Below are 26975 nucleotides of genomic sequence, written 5' to 3' on the forward strand. Positions count from 1 at the left end.
TAATTTCAGAGGATGTGCACTTCATGGGCTCTTGGCTGCCATTTCTTTTGTGTTGTCTCCAGTGTTGTGTGTTGTTGCTGTTTAACGCATAGTTAATTACAGCTCCCTGGTGATGCTATGTGGAAAGGAGAATGCCTCCATTTTGAGGCTAAATGAAATGCTTTTGCTATAGTTTTCCTGTGGGACTCAAGTGCCTCTCTTCTCTGGGCTCTGAGGTGACGGATAGCTTTTTGGGATGGAGGCCAAGCCAGTACTGCTGTAGGGCATGTGGGACTGGATTCTGTGGCATTTGTTCCTCTCCTTCAGCTTTATGTCTCTTTTCTCTGTAACATCCACTCAGGCTTTTTTTTGACAGGGTTGTACCATGGCCACCCCAAAGCCATCATGGAAACCCTCAGAGCTAATGGTAGTTAAAATACCTCTTGGAAATTAAAAGCACAGAGAGCTGGGTGTGTGATGCTCCTCATTAGCAGGCTGCTGGCAAATTGATTTTGTAGCATTTATTTGAGTGTGTTTCAGGCTTGAGCGGCCTGTGGCCCCACCTTCTCATTTTCTTCTCCAGAGGAATAAGGCCTGGGGCCACGGGTGAACAGTCACTCCAGTGAGAAGTCAATTAGAATGACCTTTCCTGCCTTGAGGAGAAAGTTCCTTATCCAGTTTCATTTTCAAAAGTTTTCTTCCCCTTTCCATTTGATAGAATTTAGCCAGAATCCAACTGTGCTCTCTGATTGACAAGCTGAGCTAATTTCACGCCTTCCTGAGAGTTAGCATTGGTGGGGTGGACTGCTGAGGTAAACGAAGAGACTTTTACATTACATACATTCCAGCCTCGCTCTTCATCTTCCACGCCAGAGCTGGGAAGGTATGGGAGAATGGTCCAGATGGAAAGTGGTTGAGATTATTGGTGACCTGGTTCCCTGCCTTTGAAACTGCCACCTCACCCCCACTCACAGTGAAGGAAGGATGTAGCTAAGAGGAGAGAAAGTGAGATTCTGGTGAAGGCAAATTAAGAGGAGAGTGGGACAGACTGGGCTGTGTAAAGATGTGATAGATCATATAGGCTGAGTGTTGGAGCCTGTAACTATTGGAGGTGTGGAATAGGGCTTCCTTAGCCTACTCTGCTCTCTTCTTATGCAGATGATCAGGCTTGTCTTTTTGTTCAGCTGATTCAGTTCAGTGAACACTTATTGCACGCCTGTTATATTCATTGATTGTCAACAATTACTGAGAAGTCATTTTCTTGGCACCATGCTATGCATTCATTATCTTAGGAGTCACATGGGGGCAGAAGAGTAGATGCAGGTAATTGAGCTGGGAAGGGGTGGAGATAATTCCCCTGGAGAGAGAACTAGGAACTTCTTTTTCTAAGTTTTAACCTGAAAATAACCTTGAAACTCTGGACTTTTTAAAAAGTTTGCATTTTATCATTGCATCTTTTTTTTTTTTTTAATGTTTATAGCACCTTTATTCTTTTTTTTTTTTTAATTTTTTGTTTATTGCAGTAACATTGGTTTATAACATTGTAAAAATTTCAGGTGTACATCATTGTACTTCTATTTCTGCATAGATTACATCATGTTCACCACCCAAATACTAATTACAACCCATCACCACACACATGTACCGAATTATCCCTTTCACCCTCCTCCCTCCCCACTTCCCCTCTGGTAACCACCAATCCAACAACAATAAACAAACACATAGGGACAGAGATTGGATTGGTGGTTATCATTGCATCTTAATAGGTAGCCGAGAAGTTAGAGGAGACCTTTACCCGTATGGCCACTTCAGTAGGAAGTATTGCCCTGGAGCCTCACACCTGACTTCAGCTTCTCCTTCTGATGCTTCCTAAGCTCTGCTTTTGGAAAAGTTACTTCCTTTCTTCATGCTGTTGGGGGAAGAGGGAGAATCCCCCTCTGTCCCTTCCCTTAAGGTTCTTATGGCTGGCCAAATAATTAACAAGACAGGTTAGCAGGAGAAAATAATACCAAGTTTAATAACATGTATACATGGGAGAAAGCAGGGACACTGCGTTTCTCAACACAATAGCAGAAATTCTCGTCTTAAATACCATGTTCAGCTAAAGACAAAGGAGGATGTTGGGGGTGGGGGGAGACTGTTATAGGAGATTACCACTAAAGCACAGTAAACAAGAGTAAGGTTATTATGCAGATTTAAGGCCTCACCTTCCACACTGATAAGTTTCTAGAAATGAGATCATTCCCCCTCTTCCCAATACAGAGAAGGAGATACCTGTACAAATGGAGATTTCCCTTACAAATGTACAAATGGAGATTTCCCTTATAAATGTAAATGTTTGTCTGGCAGCTCCTCGAAGGGCCATCCAGAGAATGTGGCCAGAGAGACAGAACTTCTGATAAGATGGGCTTGTTGGTGCCTTTTCTATTGTAACATCTATTTTACATTCTATTACAGCCATCAGATAGAAGATCTGTTCCAGGAAGGAGTTACTATGTCAAATTCTTTAGGCAGTTGGTAGGGGAGGTCAAATGTCCGTCAGAGAAAACAATCAAGGTAAAGAGATATGTTTCAGAGTGGCCAAATCTTGATCTCCCACAATGTCATAGGTTCTTCCTTTGTAAAATAATAGTGTTAATTTTGTTTTTAAAGGATCCTACCGTGAGGATTCCTGAGTGTATAGGGAACATGCTTAGATTAGAGCCTGGCAGATAGATGACACTCAATAAACATAATTGATACTTTTATGTTTTTTGATGTCATTATTTGAGGACAGCTGTGGGGTGTCACTTAGGCTGGGACATTTTATGTGGGACCTTGATTCTGTGGTAGAATTAGAATCAATTTCTGGTTCTTCTTCACCAATCTAATTTAATTTTAGATCCCTTGACTTCCGAGCATGTAGAGATTCAGCTATTCCCCTTGACTTCTTTTCTGTGGATATGACACTTCTCTTTACATTCAAATTGCGAGCTGGACGTACGGAGCAGCGGTGCACCGCTGCCCTTGTCAGCATGAAATTATTGGAGATGTTTTCTAAAGCCAGTTAGTTCTGTTCTAGTATGTTTTAAATCCTGAACAACGTTGGTCTGTGGCTTTATGGTGCTGTTGTCTTTTTTTTTTTCCCCTCTTGCTTTCTTGAAACTTTCCTTCTTTCATTCTTTCGTTTAACCTGTATCATATGCCAGGTTTCTCTTGCAATTGGATCAGTGCAGAGAGACATCTTCATTTGATTCGTTTACTTGATCACAGATGTTCCAGTGACTTTTTTCGTAATCCAAGAGCCATCTGCATTTGTTTCCATCTGCATTTAACTTCAGAACTTTGACAGATACCAAAAAGGACATGACGTGACATGTCTCCCGTGTGGTTGGTCACTAGTTGAACTGAGCCATTTAGATTCAGACCAATCTTGGAAGATGGCACTCTTCCTTCATTTTTCTTTCCCCTGGTTGTCTCAGTGGGCCAACATCCACTGAATTATGGGATTATAAACTTCTACTTTTACCCTCACCACCTTGTAGCCTACAGATCTTTTTTGGTAAATCCCAGAAAGTAAAGCCATCAATATTTTCCCTTACATTATCACCATGAATGCCTTTTGTGTGTCTGACACTGTACTAGGGACTGGATGTGGTAATAAAAATCTAGTCATTTCTCTTGTTGGGTGGCAGACAATAAGAGAAGAATGAAACTTTATTGAGCCTGACTGTATGTCAGACACCTCAAATACACAATCTCATTTAAACCTCTCCCCAACTCTGAGAATAAAGAGCCAAGTCATAGAGGCTCTGAGAGGTCCAGTTGCTCAGTGCTTCTGCACTTTCCATACTGCTGCCCCTTCATGTTGAAGGAACACGGAGCTCAGGTAAGTGGTTTGTCCCCACTGACTTTGCATTCAGTTCTATGCTCAAAACCACTCGTGTTTGAAATACGGCTCTAATTTAGCTAGTTTTCGAATACTCACTTTTGATACCTTACCCAAAAAAAGAGAAACAGCACCTGTTCTCCTGAGGACGTAAGTCATGAAAACCAGGTGCTTAGCCATTCCAAGTGGTGGAGTGAATGAATGATTCATTAGACGGCCTTGTATTTCCAGACCATCGGGCAGTTCATTTTCTGTATCTATTTTTGTGAGCCATGTAACTGTTCCTGTTATAGAGACAAGGCCCTATAAAGTAATTACTCTGTCATTGTTCCAGGTATATTAACTTAGCCCTCTGCAGAGCCTTTTACTGCTATCAGCTTTTCTGAAAATGAGAATGAATTTCTTTACCCCTATTGATATTATACTGATGATGCTGATATATTTGATACCCACACATTTTTTATGTTTACACAATTATTCTAGCTACTAGCAACCATCATACCCTTCCAGACTTCTTAATTTGTTTCTGCTGTTTTTTAAGTACTTCTGTTGCTGTTGCAAGTATAGTTGCACGAAATAATCAAATTGCCCAGTGATTGATTGCTAGATCTTAGGATGTGTACAAGCCGTTGCTGCAGATGCCAATTTGGACTGGATGAGTGAGAGTGCGTGTGTGTGTGTGTGTGTGTATGACTCCCTCGTAAAGGAACAAAAGAAGCAATTTCATGCCTTACTCATCAATCTGTTTCTTATATTTCATGAACAACAGGCATAAAGGTCTTTGCCTCTTTCTGTTCTCCCTTGGCAATAAGTAAAACTAATATTGGTTGAGCATGCTATTAACCTTGAGTTTAAATTCAGCGTACTTAATCCCTTGATTAAGGCCAAGATTAATGCTCAACAGCAAAGGTTGAATGTTTCAATGTTTGTGAATGCGAACATAAAATGCAATCCTAATAACCAGTACAATGATTTGGATTTATGGGTTGTGTTGGCTGCTAAAGATAACTTGGAAATGGTGTTGCACAGACTAATTCGTCAATTTGGGCAGCAATAAAGAATTGACTGTTTGGGTTGCAGGAGAAACCTGAATGAAAAAAACAGAACTAACATTTTGGGACGGGTCAGGGAATACTTTAAAAATATCATTAGACTGTTGCCGGAGAATACCAACACGCACCTTTTCAATGTTTAGCCGTTTGAAATAGGAAATTCCCTTCCTGTGAGATAATGTTTCTTGGCGGTCAAAGAGGTGGCAGAGATTTACGATCATGTGTTTTTCACTTTTGAGTTCAGCCTTTATTTATATCTTTTTCATCTATGTGTTTTCATTGCTCTTGTTGCCTAAATTCTAAGACATCCTGCAAAAAAGCGTTGTTTTTTTAAACAATCCTGAGTTTACAGAACAGTATTTGTCAGTCAGACTAACTGATGTCTCAATTCTGTCTCCTCAACCTCTCCCCTCTCCCAAGTTCATCTTCTTGGTGACGCCTCCTGTTTGTCTGTAAGTTTCACATAGCACAGCAGTTAGATTTCTTGCTCTGGCCTCCACCTTACGAAAATTAGAACGCTAAGTCGTAGGACTTGCCAAACCCCAAACCAGTACATCTTTGCTCCCTGGAATACGTGTGGCAGACTGGGGCTTCAATGCAGTCATCTTCAATGTGTTTTTTTGTTTTGTTTTGTTTTGTTTTACAAACTTCAATATTGTCTCTGGTAATTTCTGTTGTAGTCTGGTAAAATATTTGTAAAAATTTTATGTTAAACTTTTTTAGTAGGGAAAATTTCAAACATACAAAAGAGAAGAGTGTTAACGAACCCCCATGTGCCTACAACTCAGATTCAACAATTGTCAATTCAAGGCCAATCTCATTTCATTTACACCCTTCTCCCGTCCACTATTTTGAAGCAGATCCCAAAAGTCATATTATCTGTGAGTGTTTCAATATGTATCTGTAAAAGAGACTCTTTTGGGGCATGCCCGGTGGCATAGTGGTTAAATTCGCATGCTCCGCTTTGGCAGCCTGGGGTTTGCAGGTTCGGATCCTGGGCGCGGACCTAGGCTCCACTCATCAAGCCATGATGTGGTGCCTTCGTCCCATGTACAAAATAGAGGAAGATGGGCACAGACGTTAGCTCAGGGCTAATCTTCCTCAGCAAAAAGAGGAGGATTGGCAATGGATGTTAGCTCAGGGCCAATCTTCCTCACCAAAAAAAAAAAAAAAAAGAGGCTCTTTTAAAACATATACGTACTTCCATTATAACTACTAATACCATTTCATATCTAAAAATTCACATAATTTTTTAATATTAAATATCAGATTAGTATTCACATTTTCTAGGCTGTCCAAAGTTAAAGTTTATTTATTTGAACTTGGTTTCAAGTCAGCACTATAAATTGCAATTGTTGGTGTCTCTTAATTCTCTCTTTAATTTTAGGTTCTTTTCCATCTCTTATTTTTCACCATGTGATTTTTTGTTGAAAAAACTTCTTCATTTGCCTTAGAAAGTTTGTCGTACTCTGGATTTTGATGATTATCTCTCCGTGTTGCTGTATAACCTGGTTCCCTGCCCCTCATATTTCCTATAAATTGATAGTTAGATCTGAGGTTTGATTAGAGTCAGGCTTAGTATTTTTTTGCAAAACTGCTTCGTGGATGGTATTGTATACTTCTGTCAGGAGGCACATTAATGCCTGGTTGTCTCTCTTTTTGTGATGTTAGCAGCCGTTGATTATCAGTGCCTGGGTTCATTAACACGTCAGGAATATATCTATGAAGAGAAATGGCTCCTCATCTGGTATTTGGTTACTGTGAGGGGCAGTTCATGTAGGAAACCTTTGTTTATTTTTCTGTTGGTTTCCCAGCAACTTCCACTGTGACCAGTATTTTGTTTGTTTGTTTGTTTGTATACTTGTTAGATTTTATCATCATTATGAAGTTATTGATTAAAACATATTTGATATGTTTGCTCTATTCCAATTATTTTCTTACTGGTTCTCAAATTGCCCCTTCTTTGGCCAGAGGGAAACAATTCACGTTGTCTTCTGAGTCCTTTTGACGTGACCCTGGTAGTTTTTAATAGTTTTTTTCCTACCTGGTATGACAAGATCTACCCGGTTCATCTTAGACAATTTCTGCGCTAGACCTGGAATCAGCCATTTCTCTAAGGACTCCTGGTTCCTTGTAGTGAGAAGTAAGACTTAGAGACACAGTTTGAGGGCCTTCATCGCTATTGGGTTTTTCTGGGTGCTGGAGATATTACAATGAACAAAAAGACAAACATTCCTCACTAAGGTTACGTTTTATAGTGGGAGATAGACAAAAAAAAGTAAAATGTATACCTTTTAGATTGTAGTGCCACAGAGAAAAACAGGAGAGGGGGCTAGGAAATGCTCCTGAGGAGTGATGGTGTCCGTTTTAGGTAGAGTGGTCAGGAAATGCCCTACTGAGAAAATGAGAGGATGATGTTTGAGCACCAATTTGAAGGCGGTAAGAGAGTAAGAAGTACAGATATCTGGCAGAGGTGTTTAGGAGGCTGTGGGAAAAATAAGTGCAAAGGTCCTGGGGTGACCATCAACATCCAACGTTAAGAACAGGGACATGGAAAGCAATCTCCAGAGATATTTTTGTCTGTTTTGTTCACAGGTATAATGGTGCCTGCCACATGTATTTATTGAATGAATGATTCTATTTAAAGCATTTTAAAAAATAGGTAATAGCTTTTTTGTTTGTTCTGAGTAAACTCTCCCAGCTATCACCTTTCTAATCTTGAAAAAAACATTATTGTAAAATTTGTACCATGAAAATCTGCTAAAACATTAAGTTTGAGACGTGAAGCAGGGGTATTTTGAACACTTATTAACAATTTTAACATCATGCTCTTTGATATTATATCTATAAGAATGCAAGGGATCAGATTTGACTGTTAGAATGGAAGGAGCCAATTGTATTAGAAGGCACAGTTTTCTTCCCTATCTTTTATTCTCATCGTCATTTAGCATTATTTGTCTGGATCTATGCTTCAGGCAAAATTGCACATTAACACAAAAGGGAACTCTATCCCTGGTCTCTAGAATGTGACCCTCTATAACTTGGGTAACTTTGGCTCTGGAAGTCCTCAGTGTGGATGCAGGCCCGATGGCCGGTTTGGCCACTGTGCAGTGTGCAGGAGAAGTGTGCCTAGCGGGAGTTGGTACAAGAAGCATCTCTGTGCGCTATCTATGTGGTCAGCTACAGAGGCGTTCATTTGCTGCCTATCCTATGTAAAGGAAAATTGACATTTCTCCTCCTACAGCGATTTGGGATGAATTTTTGAAACTCTGTGACATCCTTTCATTAGAACCCCACTGGTTTGTGGCACATTGAAAATTCACTGCCGCTTCTCTTTAAGTTCTGCCCCTTCCCTACCATCCTGAGCAAAGCTAGCATGGATCGCCTGAGTCCTTGGCTATCTCTTGCACATGGTCAGTCCTGTGCCTTCTGTTCATAAGATTCCCGCCTCTCGTGGTAGGGGCAGCAGTACAGTATTATAGAATGCAACACACAAAGCCTTGATTGCCTGCCTGCATCCACCTCCTACCTGTGTGGCCTAGAGCATTCGCTGGAGTTTTCAGTCTGGTTTCTCCTCACTGAGATCAAGGTGAAGCCTGCCTTGTTTGCCTCAGTGTATTGTTGAAAGGTTCTACTAAAATGATGAAATGGGTAAGTGCCACATAAATGGAGAAGAGTATCATTATCATGAATATCTTTAGTGCTCAGGTCATGTCTTTGATTGATTCATTCACTTCTCAACAAATGACTGAGTGCCCACTGTGCACGGGGCACTGCTCTCGGGGCTGGGGATAGAGCACTGAACAGGCCAGTCAAAGTTTCTGTCCTCAAGGAGCTTACATTCAGATGGGGCAGCAAACAAGAGTCAACCAATACATGAAATAATTTCCACAAGTGGCGAGTGCTCCAAAGAATAATGAAGTAGAGTCAGAGTGTGGCCAGGTTAGTAAGTCAGGGAAAGCTTCTCCGAGGAGAAGTTGGAGTATAGTGTGGAAGGAAGTAAGGGAGGGAGGCACGAACTCCCTGGAAGGGGCAGTGTTTCAGGTAGAAAGAATAGCAAATGCAGAAGCCCTGAGGTGTAGGGTTACTAGGGGAAATACAGGCTACCCAATGATATTTGAATTTCAAGTAAACAATGATTTTTTTTAAGCTATAAGTAATGTGACAAATACTGCCTGGGACATACTTATACTAAAAAAAAAAAAAAAAAAATCATTGTTTATCTGAAAGTCTAATTTAACTGGGAGTCCTTCCTCTCCCCACCCTAAATCTGGCAACCTTCTGAGGTAGGAATGAGCTCGGTGTGTAGGGCAGGGTGAGTGAGGCGGGAGGTGTGAAGGTTGAGGTCAGATTCTGTAGGATCTTGGTATAAATTCTGGGTTTTATTCTGAGTGCAAAAAACCACTGAAGGGTTTGAGCTAGTGTAGGGTGTGATCCAATTGGGGCTTTAAAGCCATCACTCTTGCTGCACAGAACAGAGGGTAGAGCAAGAGTTGCGAGCAGGGAGTTGTCGTTACTGTCATTGCCCTTACAGTACTGCCACAGAGTAGGGCATAGTAAAGCCTTTTCAAGGATTTTATAGAGAAGATTTAGGCTATAATACTCTAATATTGAAGACGGGACTACGCTTCTGGGACTGTAGGAACCAAATGTCTATGGATTTGCGTGATGATTAAGCACACGGGCTGTGGGTTAGGGCAGACAGAACTTCAGTCCTCAGCTGTGGGTCCTCCCTGTGCAGTGTCTCCCTCTGGCATGATAAGCGGCCTTTCCCAGAGGATTATTTGAAGACCAAGTGAGACAATGAGTGTAAAGTGCTCATCCTAGTGCTTGGCTCCTAGTATATGATAGCTTCATTCTTATCCTTTGTCTCCCCCACTCCGCCCCCTATGCACAACCATTTCCAACAAGCAGTTTGGCCAAAATATCAGTCAGCTCAGGTGTTTGGTGCAGAGGACTAGTCCAGATAGCTGAACCACTTTCATGTGTAGACATCTTTTACCATTTGCATTTCCTCTTTGAAACTTTAGAAAGGAAAGTTGGTAGGGGTTGGAGTGGGGTAGAGAAGTCTTTTTATAAGCATATCCCTTAATGAGTAACTTCTTGTGATATATGGTCAATATAACAAATATGTACATGTGTATATATGTGTGTATATGTATATATATGTATAATCAATGTATTAAGTGAATAGGTGTATATATATATATATATAGTCAACTGTATTGTTTTGATATGTAACCCACTAGCCTGACAGGATGATGTAAAATTATCTTTTTCAGGTCTCATAGCGTAAGAGAATTTTTAAGAGGTCACCCGAACCAACTCCTTCATTTTGTAGATGGGAAAACTTGAAAGCCACATGGTGTGAGGTTATATGCCTAGTTGTTTGTAGAGCTGGGTGTAGAATCCATTTTGGCTGATTCCAGACTCAGTCCTCTTTCCCCACTCAACAGCTCTCCTGTCTTTCACGATGCTTGGCCCTTAAGGTAACTGTGACGTGTCCTGGTCAGTGGAGCGACAGGCCTCGCGTCACCCATCCCTGCTGCTGACTGTGAGCTCACCTCGGCAAGTCCCCTACCCCTGTAGGCCGTGACTTCCTCACCTGTGACCTGGCGATGGTACCCTGCCATAGGGCACTTCAGGGGATTAGGTGATGGAATGCATGCAGGCTCGTTTGTTTTTTCCCAGAGACCCTAACCTTCAGTAAATGATTGTATGCTCATATAATGTAACTCCTTTAAAAATTATTCTATTAATAAATGTTCATTGTAAAAAAAAATCATTATGCAGATTGGTATAAAGAAGAAAATGAAAAACACCCATAACACCATTCATCCAGAGATAGTTTCAGACTTTTGTTATGCATTTTTCTCATTTAGTTTCGGTTGCTCTTACTGTCTGAAAAATACAGCCTGAAATTCTATATGTCAGTGATCCATTACAGCAAAACACTTCACATTCATCATGAGAGAAGAGGCTATAACAGAGCCTGATGGTTATTCTCTCAGAAGAACAGAACATTACTACAAAGAGTTATGCCAGTTATGCCTAAGTACATGCATATATACATTGAATCTTTTACCAGTTTTTCCTGTAATTTTATTACTTCTTTTTCCCCTTTCAATTCCAACTTGAGATGTATATGTATTTACCCGCAGTTTATTTCTTCTCAAATACAATGAACTGTCCATCCTACAGACCTTGAGAATAAGTGTGACCTACTTGAGCTCTGTTTAGGGACTTTGCTTTGATTCACGTTGCACGTGATTAAGCTGCAAAACCTTCTCAGATCAAAGAAGTTTAAATAAATCATTGGGAGGAGGAATGTCAAAAATCAAATTGGTTAACTTTATATCTCCTCGTTCAAGAAAAGTGATTTCTAGGGCCCTCTCTGTGGAATATGCATTGATGTTACCATGGTCTAGCCTGGCTGGTCTTTTTCTGTTTTTTGCTGCCTCTTCATTTTGTGGCCTGAGGCTAGAGCACTAAAAAGATTAGTTCCTGTCAAAGAAGTTTTGCCTTCAAATCGAAGGTTATTAGAGTAATCGTTCTGCTCCTCTGTTGATTGTTGCATGCGTGTTGCCATGAACTTAGATGGTTTTCAGTCTTTAGACTTACTGTGGTGTTTTGTGAGCTGTTTTAAGGCTGTCCAGTCCCCTCCCTGCCAGAGGGCTTGACTCAGGGCTTGGGGGGGCCTGGGGATGGGGGATGGACAGTGGGAGGGTCCAGTGCCAGAGCCATGCGTGCCTGCCACCAGGGCAAACACAGAATCTTGTCCCAGAGAGACCACTAGGGGTCACAGTCGGAAAAGTGTGGCCAAGGCAGTGGGCAAAGCAAGTTGACCACAAGCAGATATAGGGCGCTAGGATTCTGAGAGCCAGGAAGAGAAGAGATGGTAAGAATGATTTGAAATAAAAGAGCTTCCAGTTCAGGAAGGCGGTGGGCTCATTCTGGGGTCTAGCTGTCGTAGTAGGATGATGTGCTGGGGGGTTAAACTCGGTCGAGGAGCCTGGGTAGATCAGACAGAAAACAAAGTTGGGGATTAGGAGGTTGAGTTATTAGCCTCGAGCAAGATTTTCCCTGAGTGTTATTAATGACGCTCTTATTTAGGAAAATGTTGCTCATTTGAGGGCTGTTTGTTTCGGTACTTGGAGTTACTGCCAGTGCTGGCTTTCTTCCAATCCTGGTAATCCTCTGAGGTTTCAGAAAGAAATGTTTTTGGTTTTTTTTTCCTTCTCCCCATGGAGTAATTGGTTTATGTATAATTTAATTATTTTGTTATTCTATCACTGTGCACAAAAACAACAACCTTAAAAACCCACCATCCTCGTTCTGTGTCAGGATGTTCATAATTGGTTTTTCCTCCATTACGAGTGAATATGGAATAGTAAGATTTTTTTGCTAAAGCTAAAATAGACTGACAGTATTTTCCATATTTTCAGGGATGCCCTTGAAGCCTTCCAGAGTATTATCCAGTGATTTAAAGTAACAAGAACCGAGAGAAATGATCAGTTTCAGAGAGGAATTAAAGTCTTGAGTATTCCGTAGGGAAGTCATATTTTCGAAGATCACCTTGGACTATTTTCATCACAGTGAATTTTGGAAGGTTCTTCTTAGGGCGGAGGAGTGAGGAGCGAATGTACTGTCCTTTATCAGTAGCTGGTCTCGGCCGGCCCCGTGGCTTAGCAGTTAAGTGCACGTGCTCCGCTACTGGCGGCCCGGGTTCGGATCCCGGGCGCGCACCAACGCACCGCTTCTCCGGCCATGCTGAGGCCACGTCCCACATACAGCAACTAGAAGGATGTGCAACTATGACATACAACTGTCTACTGGGGCTTTGGGGAAAAAAAGGAGGAGGATTGGCAATAGATGTTAGCTCAGAGCCAGTCTTCCTCAGGAAAAAGAGGATTAGCATGGATGTTAGCTCAGGGCTGATCTTTCTCACAAAAAAAGAAAATAGCTGGTCTCACTCATGTGTCTCCTCGTGCTTGATTTTCTTTATTCACCGTCTTGTTTCATCTTTTCCTGTCATGCTAATTGTGGGGAAATTTTTTATCCTGACAGTGGCTGTGTAAACTTGGGTATTTATTTAGTGCGAGGTTGACTTCAAATCTGTACACTGCTTGCTCATCCCCATCCTTTTTGTGTGGGGTTGAAGGTCTCACAATCAGGTCTGCAATCCATTTGAGGCCTTCATGTTATAAATATGCTTTATGGCAATGTTTTATTGAGTCCTTTTACAAAAATTTAATTTGAATTAAATAATTCAGTCCAGCCGAAGAATACGAGGAACAGTTGCACGCGGTGCTGCTGGGACCAGCTCAGGCTGCATCCACTTGCAGGCTCCTTTTCCGCTAGTTTTGCCTCATTCTTTCATTTGTGGAGCTGCAGATATTGCCTTTCGTGGTGACATTGCTGTAAGGTCTCAGTAATTAGACTTGAGCATCCAAGGCAAGTTAGTAGTTTCTTTTTTTATGAGTAAAAACCACTTCAGCTTTCTCTATGGGGCGTTCTTTTGAGTCTCTGAAGTCATTCACAAAAATGGTAAAATCTAATTTCACTCCACAGGAAGAAAAAGAGAATATTACACTTTTCCTGTCCAAGGATCCCACCCTCTGGCAAGCTGTGCTGCCCTCTGCTTGTTGCTTTCAGATCACTGGCAGTGGCAGAGGGCTTTGTGCAAATCACCCAATTTTTGGTCGTAGTAAAAATCACCTTGCATTAAGAGAAATTTCTAAGTTAGTGAAACTACTGTGTTTGTTTGAAACCTCACCCAGAGCTGGAGGGCAAACCATCTTGTGTGACTCTGCATTACTGACCCCGAGGCTGTGGTCTCACACACGTCCCTGCCTTCTCAGTGACCCTCCATGGACATGCCCCACCCTCTTGCTCTGTTCATTTTTACAGGTCCACCCGGCCATAGAAAGATTATTTTCATTGGCTGTTTATTAGCCAGCTTTAATAATCTCATTATATATTAGCAAGTGGGTGATACGCTATCTTGGAATAGTATAGTTAGTTTTGACAGAGAGGCCAGGCATCAATATTACTCAATGCATTTTTCATCTTTCCTTTACTATAAGTTATGAATTTGCCTAATTTTCTTGGTAACCTTTGTTGAAGTAATCCTGTAAAATATGGTGCCTTTCTTTTGTCTTTCCTCTTCCCCCCAATTCTCTAAACTCTTGTGTATCGACAAAACAATCCATCTTCCAGAATTGCTCTCACAAGATCACTGAGGTTTTTTTTCTTTTTCCTTTTCCTTTCTTCTCTTTCTCCAATAGGTTTTTATCGTCTTATTCCTTGAGATAGTGTGAAGTGAACAGCCAGAAAATGAGGGAAAGCCTTGATCAATTAGCCTTAAACCATCAGCTGCATTCCTAATTCTGAGATAAATGATTGAGTTCTGTGGCTCTAATGCCGTGCTATTTCCTTTCTAGACATGCCACAGCAGATAACGAATCATTCCTGTCCTTGTGCTAAGTAGTCACAGAGGCATCTTTACATTCTCAGTCCCCTGTGGCAATGTTCAAATATTTCAACTTTCTGCCCCAAGACCCACCCCCTCCTTCTGGTGTAGAAGTGTGAGGATTGAATGATTAAGGAGTCAGTCACCGTAAAGTACTTTGGAGGACAGATGTATAATCATGTGCTCCTTGAGACCTTTGCTGATTATTGTTTCATCTGAGAGGACACCTGTCTTTGGATTGCTGGCTAAAAGCGTGGGAGTCTGACTCAAAATAATCATAACTCACTTAAGTATAGAGCTCTTTGTGAGCCAGGAACTGTGCTCAGTGCTTTGTACACACATTAATTCATTTACAGATGAACCAGCATACTGAGTGTCTGATTTATATTTTTCAGGTTGAAAATTGGTGTCCTCATTTACCTTGGAGAGCAAAAAATCCCTACGAAGAAGCTGATCATAATTCACTGGTAAGTGATTTTGGAAACCTCTTTCCAGGCTTGCGATTTGGGTCTGATGCCAAGTGATACATATGGAATCTTCTGGAAATGCCAGCTGTAATCTGAAATAGTGGTAAACTGAAGAACTTCTCTCCCCAGTTTTATGGAACTGTGGGTGACCAAATCAGTCAACCAGTTAGCATATATATGTTTATTGAGCAATTCTCCCAGAGTTCCTAAGTCATAGGCTACTGATATGAATAAGACCTGGTGCCAGATGTGGAGGCACTCAGTGATCTAATGAGGGTGATGGTCGTAAGTAATGACCATACCTGTGTAAACCCTGGAATACAGGCCCATGGAAATTAATGAGGAACTGGTGATCTCAGCCTGCAGGGGTTAGGAGAGATTGCAAAGAGAAGATGGCATTGGAGCTGAATTTAAAATGATGCATGAGTTTATACTAGGTCAGGGAGAGAAAGATGTCTCTGAGGTGAGGGGGAAAAGATGCGTATAAAATGCATCTCTGACATTTTCAGAGAGTAGAGCATGGTTCAGTGGACAAGGCCATAGGGGTTTGGATGAGCTGAGGTGAAGATGAAATGGAAAAGGTAGGTGGGGGCTGTGAAAGGCTATGTATGCCACATTAAAAGCTTAAGTCTTTATTCTTTAGACCAGGGATCAGCAAGCTTTTTCTGTAAAAGGCCAGATAGTAAATATTTTCATCTCTGCAAGCTGTAAGTTCTATGTCACAATTACTCAATTCTGACCTTATAGCCCAGAGGGCAGCCATAGACCATATGTAAATGAATGGCATGGTTGTGTTCTGATAAAAGCTTGTGTACAGAAACAGGCAGCCAGGAGGAGTTGACCTAAGAGTCAGAGTTTGCTGACCTTTGCTTAGATCAGGGGAATCTTGAGAAATAGATGAGTCAAGGAGGGGCATGATCAGATGAGAGTTGAGAATGAACTGTGGTGACTGCCGGAAGATGGGTTCAGCACGTTTTAGATGTTGTATGAAATAAATACTAGTGTTATTATTTTTCTTTGTTATTTCGATCACTGGTTGTATCAGCTATATTACAAAAGTGTTCTTCCTGGCTTTTAAATTATTCTGGCCTGAATTTTAAATTTTATTCAGCTATGGTAGGGAAACGTTATTCCTGGCTTTTACATTCCCTAGAAAATAATGAACTTTTGTTGCTTTGGACTGGGACCAAAGAGGAGCATTTCTTTTCCTACTTTGTGGACAGAATGAGTCTTTTTGGCAATCTACACAATACCTGGTAGCCTGTTAAGAATTGACTTCAGTTTTTCCAGGGCTCTGCTGCCCTGCAGTAGATTGATGTGGCCAATAAATTCGGGTGCAGAGAATTTCAAGGTGCATCAAGCATAGTCATTGTAAGAAAATGCATTTTAACATACCTCAGGGCTTTGCAATGACTGTGCTGCCTTTCTCAATTTCTAATTTTTTAATGATGTACCTTATAGCATATCAGCAGTCAGGGGCCTTTGCTTCCATTTGCAATCCTGGGGCCTTAAAGTAAAGCTGTGCAGCAGACAAGACTCACTTTGAAGCCCTGTATTTAATTGACTGTCTCTTTCAAGTTTTCAGATGTCACATCATGAAGACCATTATGCTTTCTGCCTTTTTTATCTTCTATTCATTTTTATTAAATTTCTGTTTCTAGGCGGAAATTCGTACAGATTTTAATATTCTCTACAGTATGATGAAAAAGCATGAAGAATTCCGGTGGATGAGACTGCGGATCCGGCGAATGGCTGATGCCTGGATCCAAGCAATCAAGTCCCTGGCAGAAAAGCAGAATCTTGAAAAGAGAAAGCGGAAGAAAGTGGGTTTCTAATGAATTCAGTTCAATTAGATGCCAGTTTTCTTTGAAGATTTGATTTTGCTTGGAAACAAGACTAAGAGAAATGTCATGTCTCAAATGATACTCCCTCAGGGTGAATCTGCTCAGTCTCTTGTACAACCATTTTTGGGTTTTTCCTTTCCCCACTACAATAATCTTACTTAGCAGGGACCAGCACACATGTTTTTTGGGTAAAGCCAAGCAGAATGTCTGTAATATTTTCCTTTGCACCATCTGACTGTCTCTCAATGGTGTCAGGAAACTTAATCCTCTTTGCTTTACCTGAATACAACCTTTGAGAACTTCCTGTTACATCATCATGACAATTTCATATTTTTGTTATTTGCCAATTCTGGGGTTTGGGCAACCGGTGAGTTCCGCTGTTGCTCTGTTCAGTGGGTGCTTCTGCTTATGTTCCTGGGAGAGAGAGACCTTAAATTAAACTTAAGCCAATTTGTTTCAAGTTCATGAGGAGATGCTTGGAAAACCTCTAAAATACCCCTGAGCATGGAAGATCTTATAGCCTATTAGAGATTAAGTGGCCGTGGCTTTAGCTTAATTGTTCTGATGATGAACAACTGAGCAAAGTAAACAATCTGTTCCTCTATCTAAAAATAGATTAAAATGAGTCTAGTAATCCTAATTTGACTAGTTTGATATCCTCAAAAAAGAAAATACAAATACACTTGTAAAACGCCAAGTCACAGTTTGATGGATCAGTTTTGCTTAGATCCCTTGAGTTTTTGAGACAGCAGGACCCAACGTCCTGGCACCCTGTGGTCCTCTATGGAAGAATGTGTGGTCAGAGATCTAGGTGGACTGTAAAAAGAAATCAAGAGTATGTCTATATAATACTATGCAGTAACCTCCAGGATATATTATTAGGTGAAGAAATGTTAGGTGGAGAATTGTGAACGTTATTTTTAAAGGGGAGAGGGAATTTATATATCTCTATACCTACATGTATACAAATAGATATGTACACACATATATAAGGTATATATAATATACATATGTGCTTTTTGCTCATATTTTTTAAATGGAAAGATAAACCATAATACTAAAAATGAAGGAGATGGATGATGGTGGTGGTTGCACAACAACGTGAATGTACTTAATGCCACTGAACTGTATACTTAAAGATGGTTAATATGGTAAATTTTGTGTTATGTGTATTTTACCACAATAAAAAAAAAGGTCAAATAAGGGGAAGGAGGGAATAGCTTAGAGGTGAAGGGTATAGAAACTAGACTTCTGCGCTGGCCCCATGGCCTAGTGATTAAGTTCGGTGTGCTCTGCTTTGGGAGCCCAGGTTTGGTTCCCAGGCACGGACCTACACCACTTGTTGTTGGCCATGGTGTGGCAACAACCCACATACAAAATAGAGGAAATCCTCGAAAAAGAAATTGGCACAGATGTTAGCTCAGGGCGAATCTGCTTCAAGTAAAAAGAGGAAGATTGGCAACAGATGTTAGCTCAGGGTGAATCTTCCTCAGCTAAAAAAGAAACTAGACTTCTCTGAATATGTCTTGCTTTGTAGATTTGATACTGGAATCATTTTACATAAGTGTAAAAAAAATTTAATTACCAAAAAAAGGCAATACGTAAAAATCACAAGGAATGTAAAACAGATGAACCAGCTACATGTTCAATTTTATTGTAAACACATAGAGAAAGACTATTCTTAGTGACTTTAGAACACAGTAAGTTGAACATTTCACAACAGGATATCACAAAGGACAAAAAAACTGCAAAAATACCTTAAAACACTTTTTACTAGTCATGCCGTAGGTGGTGATGTTGATATTCTCATTCTGAATCCAATGTGTGTATTGGAATAAAGCACATGAATAATTATGTTAGTGTCCTTGAGAAGTGGGATTTTCAGTGATAACAGATGTGAAATGGATAATGTTATGTAAAGATACTGTAATCCTGAGTTTGAATTGGAAAAACCAGTAAGAACTCATGATTAGTTTTATCCTTGAGGAAAAATAAATTTTCTAGCTATGTCTGCTGAAAAGGCCTACAAACAGTGATAATCTAGAGTACTCTAAGCATTAGACTTTGATCTTTCAATACCATTTCCACTAAATGGTATAAGAGGTTCTTGGAAAAATGGCTGATTAAGGTCTGAGACAGAAGTTGTACATGATGAGCTTGGAACATCTTGTCATACCAGAGAGCAAAGAAAATAGCAAAGACTACTAGGATTGTGTCAAAAGAACTTAGAAGCCACCTTGAACAGCCTCCCATTGGCCAAGATGGGACAATTTGATAATCAGTAAGAATGGGAACTACAGTTTATTGAAACATATCCAGTATACTTATATCCATGACTTTATAAGGATATATATATTTTTAAATCCTCATTGGTCATCATCACAGTATGCTAGAGAACAAATTTTTTGTTTTGGAAAGTGGTAAATAAAGGGAAAGAGTCAAATATTTACCAGGCTTTTTCTATGTAAACTGTACTTCAAGGGAACCAAATAGTTGGTGATGGGTAGTTTCTCTTTGTAGAAGTATTCCAGCTAGTAAATGCAGAAGGAATGACAGAATATCACCATTTTGCAGCCCCTAATGGATTAATGCATCTAGTTAGTGATCATCAGTAGCTACTAACATTACAGAGCAGACATACCCAGATATCGTTCCCGCCAATGGAAGTACCCAGCACCACCTGTGAAGTAGTATTGCCAAAAAAATCAAATGTGAATTTGATCATGTTTGCAGATCTAATTACTAATTTACCATAAATACAAGAGACAGAAGAGTCTGTTGTTATACAATCAACAAAATCCACAGTGTGCAAGTTTCTACTGGAAATACAGCCTAGTTTCTCTGACAAATAAATTACAAGCCTTCCTGTAAAAAAAAAAAGGGGGGGGTGGTAATCGGGGACTAGTATAGGTTGAAGAAGGCTCAGAGATATATAGGCAGTTATAATTTATGTACTTTGACTTGTGACTTGAACAACTGCACTGAAAAGAAAAATAAGGGGCAGGTGAGGGAAATGTAAACATTACCTGGATATTGGATGACATTGAGGAATTAATAGCTATTTTGGGAGTGATAGGGATGTTATGGTTATGTTTTTAAAGTGAAAATTTGTTTCTTTTAGAGATACACCCTGAAATATTTACAGATGAGAGGATATAGTGTCTAGGATTTGCTTCGAGATAAGCTAGAGGGGTTGGGAGAAAATGAGGAGTGTAGATTAAATAAGATTTGTCATGAGTTAATGGTTGTTGAAGTTACATGATGAGTACATTGAAATTGACTATATTGTCATGTCTACTTTTGTATGTGTTTGAAATTTTCCATGTTAAAAGCTTAAAAATATTCCAGCTGTGGAAAAAAGCCCAATATTGTTAAAAGATATTTTATTGTCCTGGCTTACTCGCCTTTAAAATCTGATTTTCCAAATACATCCCTCTTTTTAAAAGCAGGATTATCTCTTTATACCTCATGCTCATAACTGTATGAGCATGAGGTATAAAGGGCAGTAATAACTTTATTTTTCTAAAACAACAATGAAAAATCATTTCCTCTCTTTCTTTGTACCTTCTAGAAGAATCACTCACCTCACATTGAGATTTCATTAGAACGTAAACATGACTTTAGAATTGCTTGATCGCTTTTTGGGGTGTGACTGTGGAGTCCGTACTTGGTTCAGTGGGAATCAGTAAATGCCTCCTCTTTGTTTTTTTTTCAGGTCCTTGTTCACCTGGGACTCCTGACGAAGGAATCTGGATTTAAGATTGCAGAGACAGCTTTCAGTGGTGGCCCTCTTGGTGAATTAGTTCAGTGGAGTGATTTAATTACATCTCTGTACTTACTGGGCCATGACATTAGGATTTCAGCTTCACTGGCTGAGCTCAAGGAGTAAGGAGATTACTTTTCAATTTTAAAATCAGAATACAAAAAAGAAATCGTAAACTCTTTACGCCCTCTATTAGTGTGTAATTTCTTGCGGAGGAAAATGAAATTGATAATTCACTAAACAGGAGATAAGAAGATTATTTTCAGGAGCTAAATACATACACTGTGAAAAGGATATGTTTTCATTGTAGCTATAGGCTCCAGAGGCTTCGTAAATGAATGCCAGAAAATTCAAACTGAGGAGCTTATTCTTTGCTATTACAGGTGTTTCCAACATCTGCAGCACAAAACATTATTGACTTTCCTAATTCCCTGTCTCTTGCTGAAATTCATACCATTCCCTACTCAATATCAAGCTTTCTAAATCTTAAGACGGGGTAGATTCCTGTTTATAATTTAATTTGGATAGAATGAATTTCCTGAGAGCCCTGATCCAATCCTTTTTCAATTAGTTGACTTGCAACTCTGTCTGTTAACTCTACCTGGGCTCTCTGTTTCATTGAAATTTGCTTCTAGCTCTAGCCCTCTCTTAATCCTCTTTAGATTGATGCAGCTGGCTAAGCAAGAATGCTTAGATCCCCTTCACTCCTTTCAAATGACTGCCCATGGAGATCTTCCACCCAACAGCCAAGTTGGCATGGTGCAATATGTCAAATGTTCCAGAAGAAATACCTTGAAAGAACATTGTAGAGATGGAAAGGATGCTAATACAATATATGTCCCACCCTGCTCCTACTTTACTGTCCAAGACATTGATACCCGGAGAGCTCACTCGTGTTAGGTCTGAGGTCCACACCTGATTATGGTGTTATCCAGATGAAAGCAATAATATCGGTAAGATAATATTGGCTGTCATTTGTTAAATGATCTCCATGTGCCAAAACTGCAATAAGGGCTTTAGTTACAACAGTAAGATCAACAATTATGATGACCATAACATTAACGATGACTATTAACAGCTAACATTTTTTGAGCACTTACTATGTATCAAATACTAAGCATTTTACATGTTTTATCTTATTTAGTCCTTAGTGCAAAGCTGGAAGTAGGTGCTGTTGCTTCCTGCATTTTTAAAGATGAGGACACTGAGGTTCAAGCCAAAAATGAGTTGTTCAAGGTTGCATGGAGAATATGTGGGAGAGCCAGGGTTTGAGCCCTATGTCTGTCTGACTTCAAAGCCTGTGCTCTTCACCATGGTACTACATTGCTCCTTTCAGACCTAGATAAACCTTGAGGTCTCCTGAGCCCTTAATCACCACGCTTGTCCCTTTAGCATCCTGCCTCCTGTTGCCTTCTCCTGCATGCTTTAAAACACATTGGGGGGCCGGCCCCGTGGCTTAGCAGTTAAGTGTGCGCGCTCCGCTCGTGGCGGCCCGGGTTCGGATCCCGTGCGCGCACCCACGCACCACTTCTCCCGCCGTGTCCCACATACAGCAACTAGAAGGATTTGCAACTCTGACATACAACTATCTACAGGAGCTTTGGGGAAAAAAAAAGAGGAGGATTGGCAATAGATGTTAGCTCAGAGCCGTTCTTCTTCAGCAAAAAGAGGAAGATTAGCATGGATATTAGCTCAGGGCTGATCTTCCTCGCAGAAAAAAAAAAAAACAAAACCAACACGTTCGGTACACAGCCTGTGAGGTGGATACAGTCATACATTTAGCAGTCATTCTTCCTGTGTTCTCTGTGGGCTGGTACTTGGTATGGGATATACAGAGATGACCAGCATGTGGTCAAGGAGATGCCAATCTTTTGCTAATTACAACTAATACATTGCATAACAATTACATTAATTGCAATGTGATTAGTGCTAATTGATGTGTGGATGCTAGAATGTAAGCACAGGGAGTACAGAAACTGTGAATATTGTTCACCACTGTGTGTTTAGCACCTAGAATAGTACCTGGCACACAGTGGGTGCTCATAACTATTTACTGAACAAGTGAGTGAAGGGATAAGTGAATGAGTGAGTAGGCAAACAGATGGAGTTCTGTTGGAGCACAAGGGACAGTTGCTTTCTAGGGAGGTCAGGAAAGGCTTGTTAGGGGTCTATCAGGCATAGACTTAATTTGGTGGTCAAGAGGAAGTCTGTGGAAGTCTTTAAGCACTGGTGACAGGGCCAGATGTGTTTTATTTAAGATAATCATGGAAGCAACCTAGAGCAGTGGTTCTCAACATACCTGCACATTAGAATCAACTGGGGATTTTTTTTTTTTTTAAGACTCCCATAACCCAGACCATATCCCAGACTAGTTAATTCACAATCTTTGGCGACAGGACACAGGCATAAGTATCTTTTGATACCTCCAGGTAATTCCAGTGTACAGACAAGTTTGAGAACCACGGAAAACAAGGTGGACCAGGAGTCAGCAAACGATGGCTCAGTAGGCCAAATCTAGTCCTCTGCCTGTTTGTGTTAACAAAGTTTCACAGGAATACAGCCTATGTATTATGTATTGTCTATGGCTGCTTTCATTCTTCAAGGGCACAGTTGGGTAGTTGTGGCAGAGAATATGTGGTCTGCCAAGGTGAAACTATTTACTATCTAGCCCTTTACAGAAAACATTTTCAAGTTCTTGGGATGAAATTGGTTATATGGAACCTAGCCATTTCAGCAGCCCAGGGGAGAGGAGAAAGATGCCTCCAGCAGTGGCAGGATGGAGCTAGAGAGCAGAGTCCTGTTTATGACACTTGCTCTTTGAAGTAGGATGTCCATAATTTGGTGAAGGATTGTTTGGGGCATAAGCAGGGATGAAAAGGCATCAATGATGACTGATTTCTGGGTGAATGGCAGTCGTTACAGTTACTTACTCTCATGTGTGAAGTTGGCTCTCTTTGAGTGCAGGGGTGTGTTTGTTTGGAAGGATGAGTGGATGGATGGAAGGAAGGGTAATGAAAAAGTATAAACCATAGGGCCAGTTCTGTAATACAGTCTCGTCAGAAGGAAAAATTGACATCAGAGAAAAAATTAGGAAACAGTAGAAGACAGTCTAGAAAGAAATTTATATTCTAGAGGCTAGAAATGGAAGACATTTAGGAGATCAGTAAGGGCTGGAGTAATAACAGACTCGGTGGAGAAATTAATGGTCACTGAGTATCTCGTATGCGTTAGGCACTTTCTACTCAATATTGCATTTAAACACCTGAAGAATCCCTGAGAGGTTGTTCTCTTATCATCTAATCTGTATCCAGTTCTGTTTTGTGGCAGTGTTTCTTTTTTTCTTTGAGGATGAGAAAAGATTCAGAGAGGTTAAGTAACTTGTCTAAGAACTCACAGCTGCTAGATAGTGAAGACAGAATCAGGCCCAGATCTTCCTTGGTTTCAAAGGCTGTGTTTGTATGCTACCATATACTTTCACAAGAGTCGAAATCAGGGCTCTGGATGGGCCTTGTGGGTGGGCAGGATTTGGATAGGCAGGAGATTGGGAAGGGCTGTGCCATCCTCCTCGATAAGGATTTTGGGGATGTTTATTTGCCTCTTAAAGTTGCTAAGTGTAGTCCCTTGCAGTAAACAATTTTTTTTTCTTTTTTTCCCCTCTGCCCTTTCTCTAGAATAATGAAGAAGGTTGTAGGAAACCGATCTGGCTGCCCAACTGTAGGAGACAGGATTGTCGAGCTCATCTATATTGATATTGTGGGACTCGCTCAATTCAAGAAAACTCTGGGACCATCCTGGGTTCATTACCAGTAAGTGCTACCTGCTGTTCTTAAGTTTTCAGTGCTTTTTATTGTTTTTAACAAGGGTTAGATGGTGCAGGTAGAAAAAGCTTATCAAATATTGTCTTTTGAACTGTGTGGAGTATGTTTCTCATTCCTAATTGAAATTCAGATTCTCCACAGTGACTTTTTACTTTCAAGGACTGTTCATTATTTTCACTGATTTCTTTTAAGAATAGAAAACGAGTGTCCAACCTCCTTTTTACCTTCCCTAATACTTAGCATTCCTAGCAGTATGCCTACACTAATCTTATCTGTTTAATTAAGTAATAATTTTGATAAGTATGGGCAGTGTCATATCTTGTGTTCCTTAGGTTTGAGATGATGACTCATTTCTCATCCCCATTCCCTCATCAGTATTCTTGTCAGTTTTGGAAGAGAAAGCTGGGGATACTTTGTCTGAATGCTGGGGTCTTACACTTTTTAAGATAAACCTCATGCTTAGATGACTAGAGTGCATGTGTTACTCTGTGCATAGTTTTTATTATTTAGTAGAAGAGCTCAGTGTTTCCCTGGGTGAGGGTTTCGGACCTTGATTTAGTATTTGAAATGACTTTACATTGTACACAATCATGTCACTAAATAACATTGAATTACGTAATGAAGTTTATTAATCTTTCAATTTTCTTTGTCTTCCTGCAAAAAGCCTTAGTTTGATGCTCCTGTATCTCCAACACTTCTTTTAACACTTGCATGCGTTTTTAACAAAATGAGAGTAGCTATAAGTCTCAGCCTTCAGCAGGCAAAAGGATCTACTTTGAATTGAATAATATTTTTAAAGAAGAGTCATATGCTTTTTTGTTATCTTCCATTTATTGGAGTTGATACTGGCTTTTATTTATGGTCTATAAAAGTTCCCAATAAATTTAAATAAACATTTACTGGTGTCAATGGTACATAAATTTACTCATGAAGTTAATACCAACTTTACCAACTAATAGTATATATTGACCTACAGTTTGAACGAACTTCCTAAAAGAACACTCTGAAAATCTTTTAATGAGCACAATGTAGAAATCCCTCCATGTGTTTCTTTTCTGTTGTTTTTGAGTAGAGATTTTTTGATGTGTTCTACTAACTTAACCAATAAACTAATTCTTGATGGCCTGAACTACGTTTCTCCATTTTAGGTTAGTTTAGAGTTTAATATTATTTAATGTCCAAGGTTATATCAATTGGAAGTTTTTTAGAAATTCGAAAGAAAGGAAAATTCAAAATATTAAGAATCTTCTCCAAAACACAGAGAGGGGGAAAACATCTATTGTCTGCGGAATTTCCTTGCAATTTTCTTTCCAGTAGCGATGATTTTCTCACTGGGCAATACAACACTTATGGGCAGAGGAAAGGGATTGATTGAGAAGAGACTGTGCACTTTTCATTTCCTTTTCAATATCGTTTCATAAAAAAGCAAAATAAAAATCTGGGTTTGGGCCAGGATAGTATTCTACCTTCTGCATCAGATTTTTTCTGCTTTTTTTGCTTGTTTTTTCCTTGAAATCTTCGTGAATCAGAGGCCATCATATTTATTCTCAGTTACGCAGAAGTAACCATCTTTCTTCTTGGTTAATAAGCCATGTAAGTAAACATTTTTTTTTTCTTTTTAGCTACAGCATCAAAAAAAAGAAGGAAAAGCAGAGCTGTTGTTCTCTGGCATTATGTGATTGGCGGGCATCTGATAAATATGCAAAAGGAATTGGGCATTATGGGCATCCCTAGAAGGGCTGTTTGGATGGAGAAATATTCTCAGTGGCAGTGTTTCGGTCAATTAAAAAGGATGACTTCATTGTTAAAATGGTTACCCGTTGATTGGTATTTGATTCCTCTTGGGTGAAAAAGCACCATGTCAGAGGGGGTTTTATGACAGAGTGTGATGTTTATCTCTCCTTTCTTTAATAGATCATCTACAGTAGTGATATTAGCTAGTTAATGATATTAGGTCAGTGATACCGCAGGAAGTCTACAAGTACGTTAGCCTGCCGTCTTTGTGGTGTGATGAAGCTAAGATTTCATCAAAAGGCCAAGCGGGTCCTCTAGAAAGTTTCTTGCCCACTTCTTTCCCTTTTGAAGATTAGAAATTGTCAGGGATCTCTGTATTCATCTTAGTAGATGGTATGCATTCCATTAAATATAAAGTTATCATCTGATCTTTCATTTAGGAGCAAACCCTTGAGTCCTCTTGATCTTGGAAAAATATGTGTAAATTCTGTACAATTTATGTAGGGACCCAGGAAATTCAATTAAACATTTATTAAATGCCTACATGCAGCTAGTATACTGCTAGGTATTGCAAAACTGATACCCATGTCGCTTCATCTGAAGTCTTAGCTGAGCATTGAGAACACACAGGAAAGTGAGATGCAAATAGTCCAAGATATACCATGTTTTACATCAAACTCCAAATTGGAAAGTAGGTCCTAACAAGGAGGTTGTGAGCCTCCATCTCGTAATAGTGTGGCTTACAGCAAAGAGAATTTTCCGGGAGTCATTTGGCGCTGCTGCGGCCATCCCTGTTAGGAGGAGGCCAGCTGCTGCGGGCAGGAAGGCAAATATCTTTTTAAGTCATCAGTCTGTTCCCGATGCTCCAGACACACAAAAGATATTAGAGGAGCGGCATAAATATTAACAAAACAAACACAGTTCCAAAACACGCAGAGGTAGAGAGTGATTGAAGAAGGAAAACTATAACGTTAAGCC

At 40.0% G+C, this 26975-nt stretch overlaps 1 protein-coding gene across 8 annotated transcripts in view; it reads left to right on the top strand.

Annotated features, from left to right (window-relative positions):
* MGAT5 (alpha-1,6-mannosylglycoprotein 6-beta-N-acetylglucosaminyltransferase) overlaps positions 1 to 26975 on the top strand; it is a 336034-nt gene that overhangs the window by 195052 nt on the left and 114007 nt on the right. For all 8 annotated transcript variants that reach the window (XM_087435082.1, XM_087435080.1, XM_087435081.1 and 5 more), the window contains 4 exons: positions 14767 to 14838; positions 16500 to 16661; positions 20398 to 20567; positions 24117 to 24251. In XM_087435082.1, coding sequence (XP_087291208.1) covers positions 14767 to 14838; positions 16500 to 16661; positions 20398 to 20567; positions 24117 to 24251 — 539 coding nt within the window. The remainder of the gene's footprint in view (positions 1 to 14766; positions 14839 to 16499; positions 16662 to 20397; positions 20568 to 24116; positions 24252 to 26975) is intronic.

The sequence above is a fragment of the Ceratotherium simum genome, chromosome 9 (assembly GCF_057802395.1).
Source record: "Ceratotherium simum simum isolate JZ-2026a chromosome 9, ASM5780239v1, whole genome shotgun sequence".
NCBI classification, from domain to species: domain Eukaryota; kingdom Metazoa; phylum Chordata; class Mammalia; order Perissodactyla; family Rhinocerotidae; genus Ceratotherium; species Ceratotherium simum.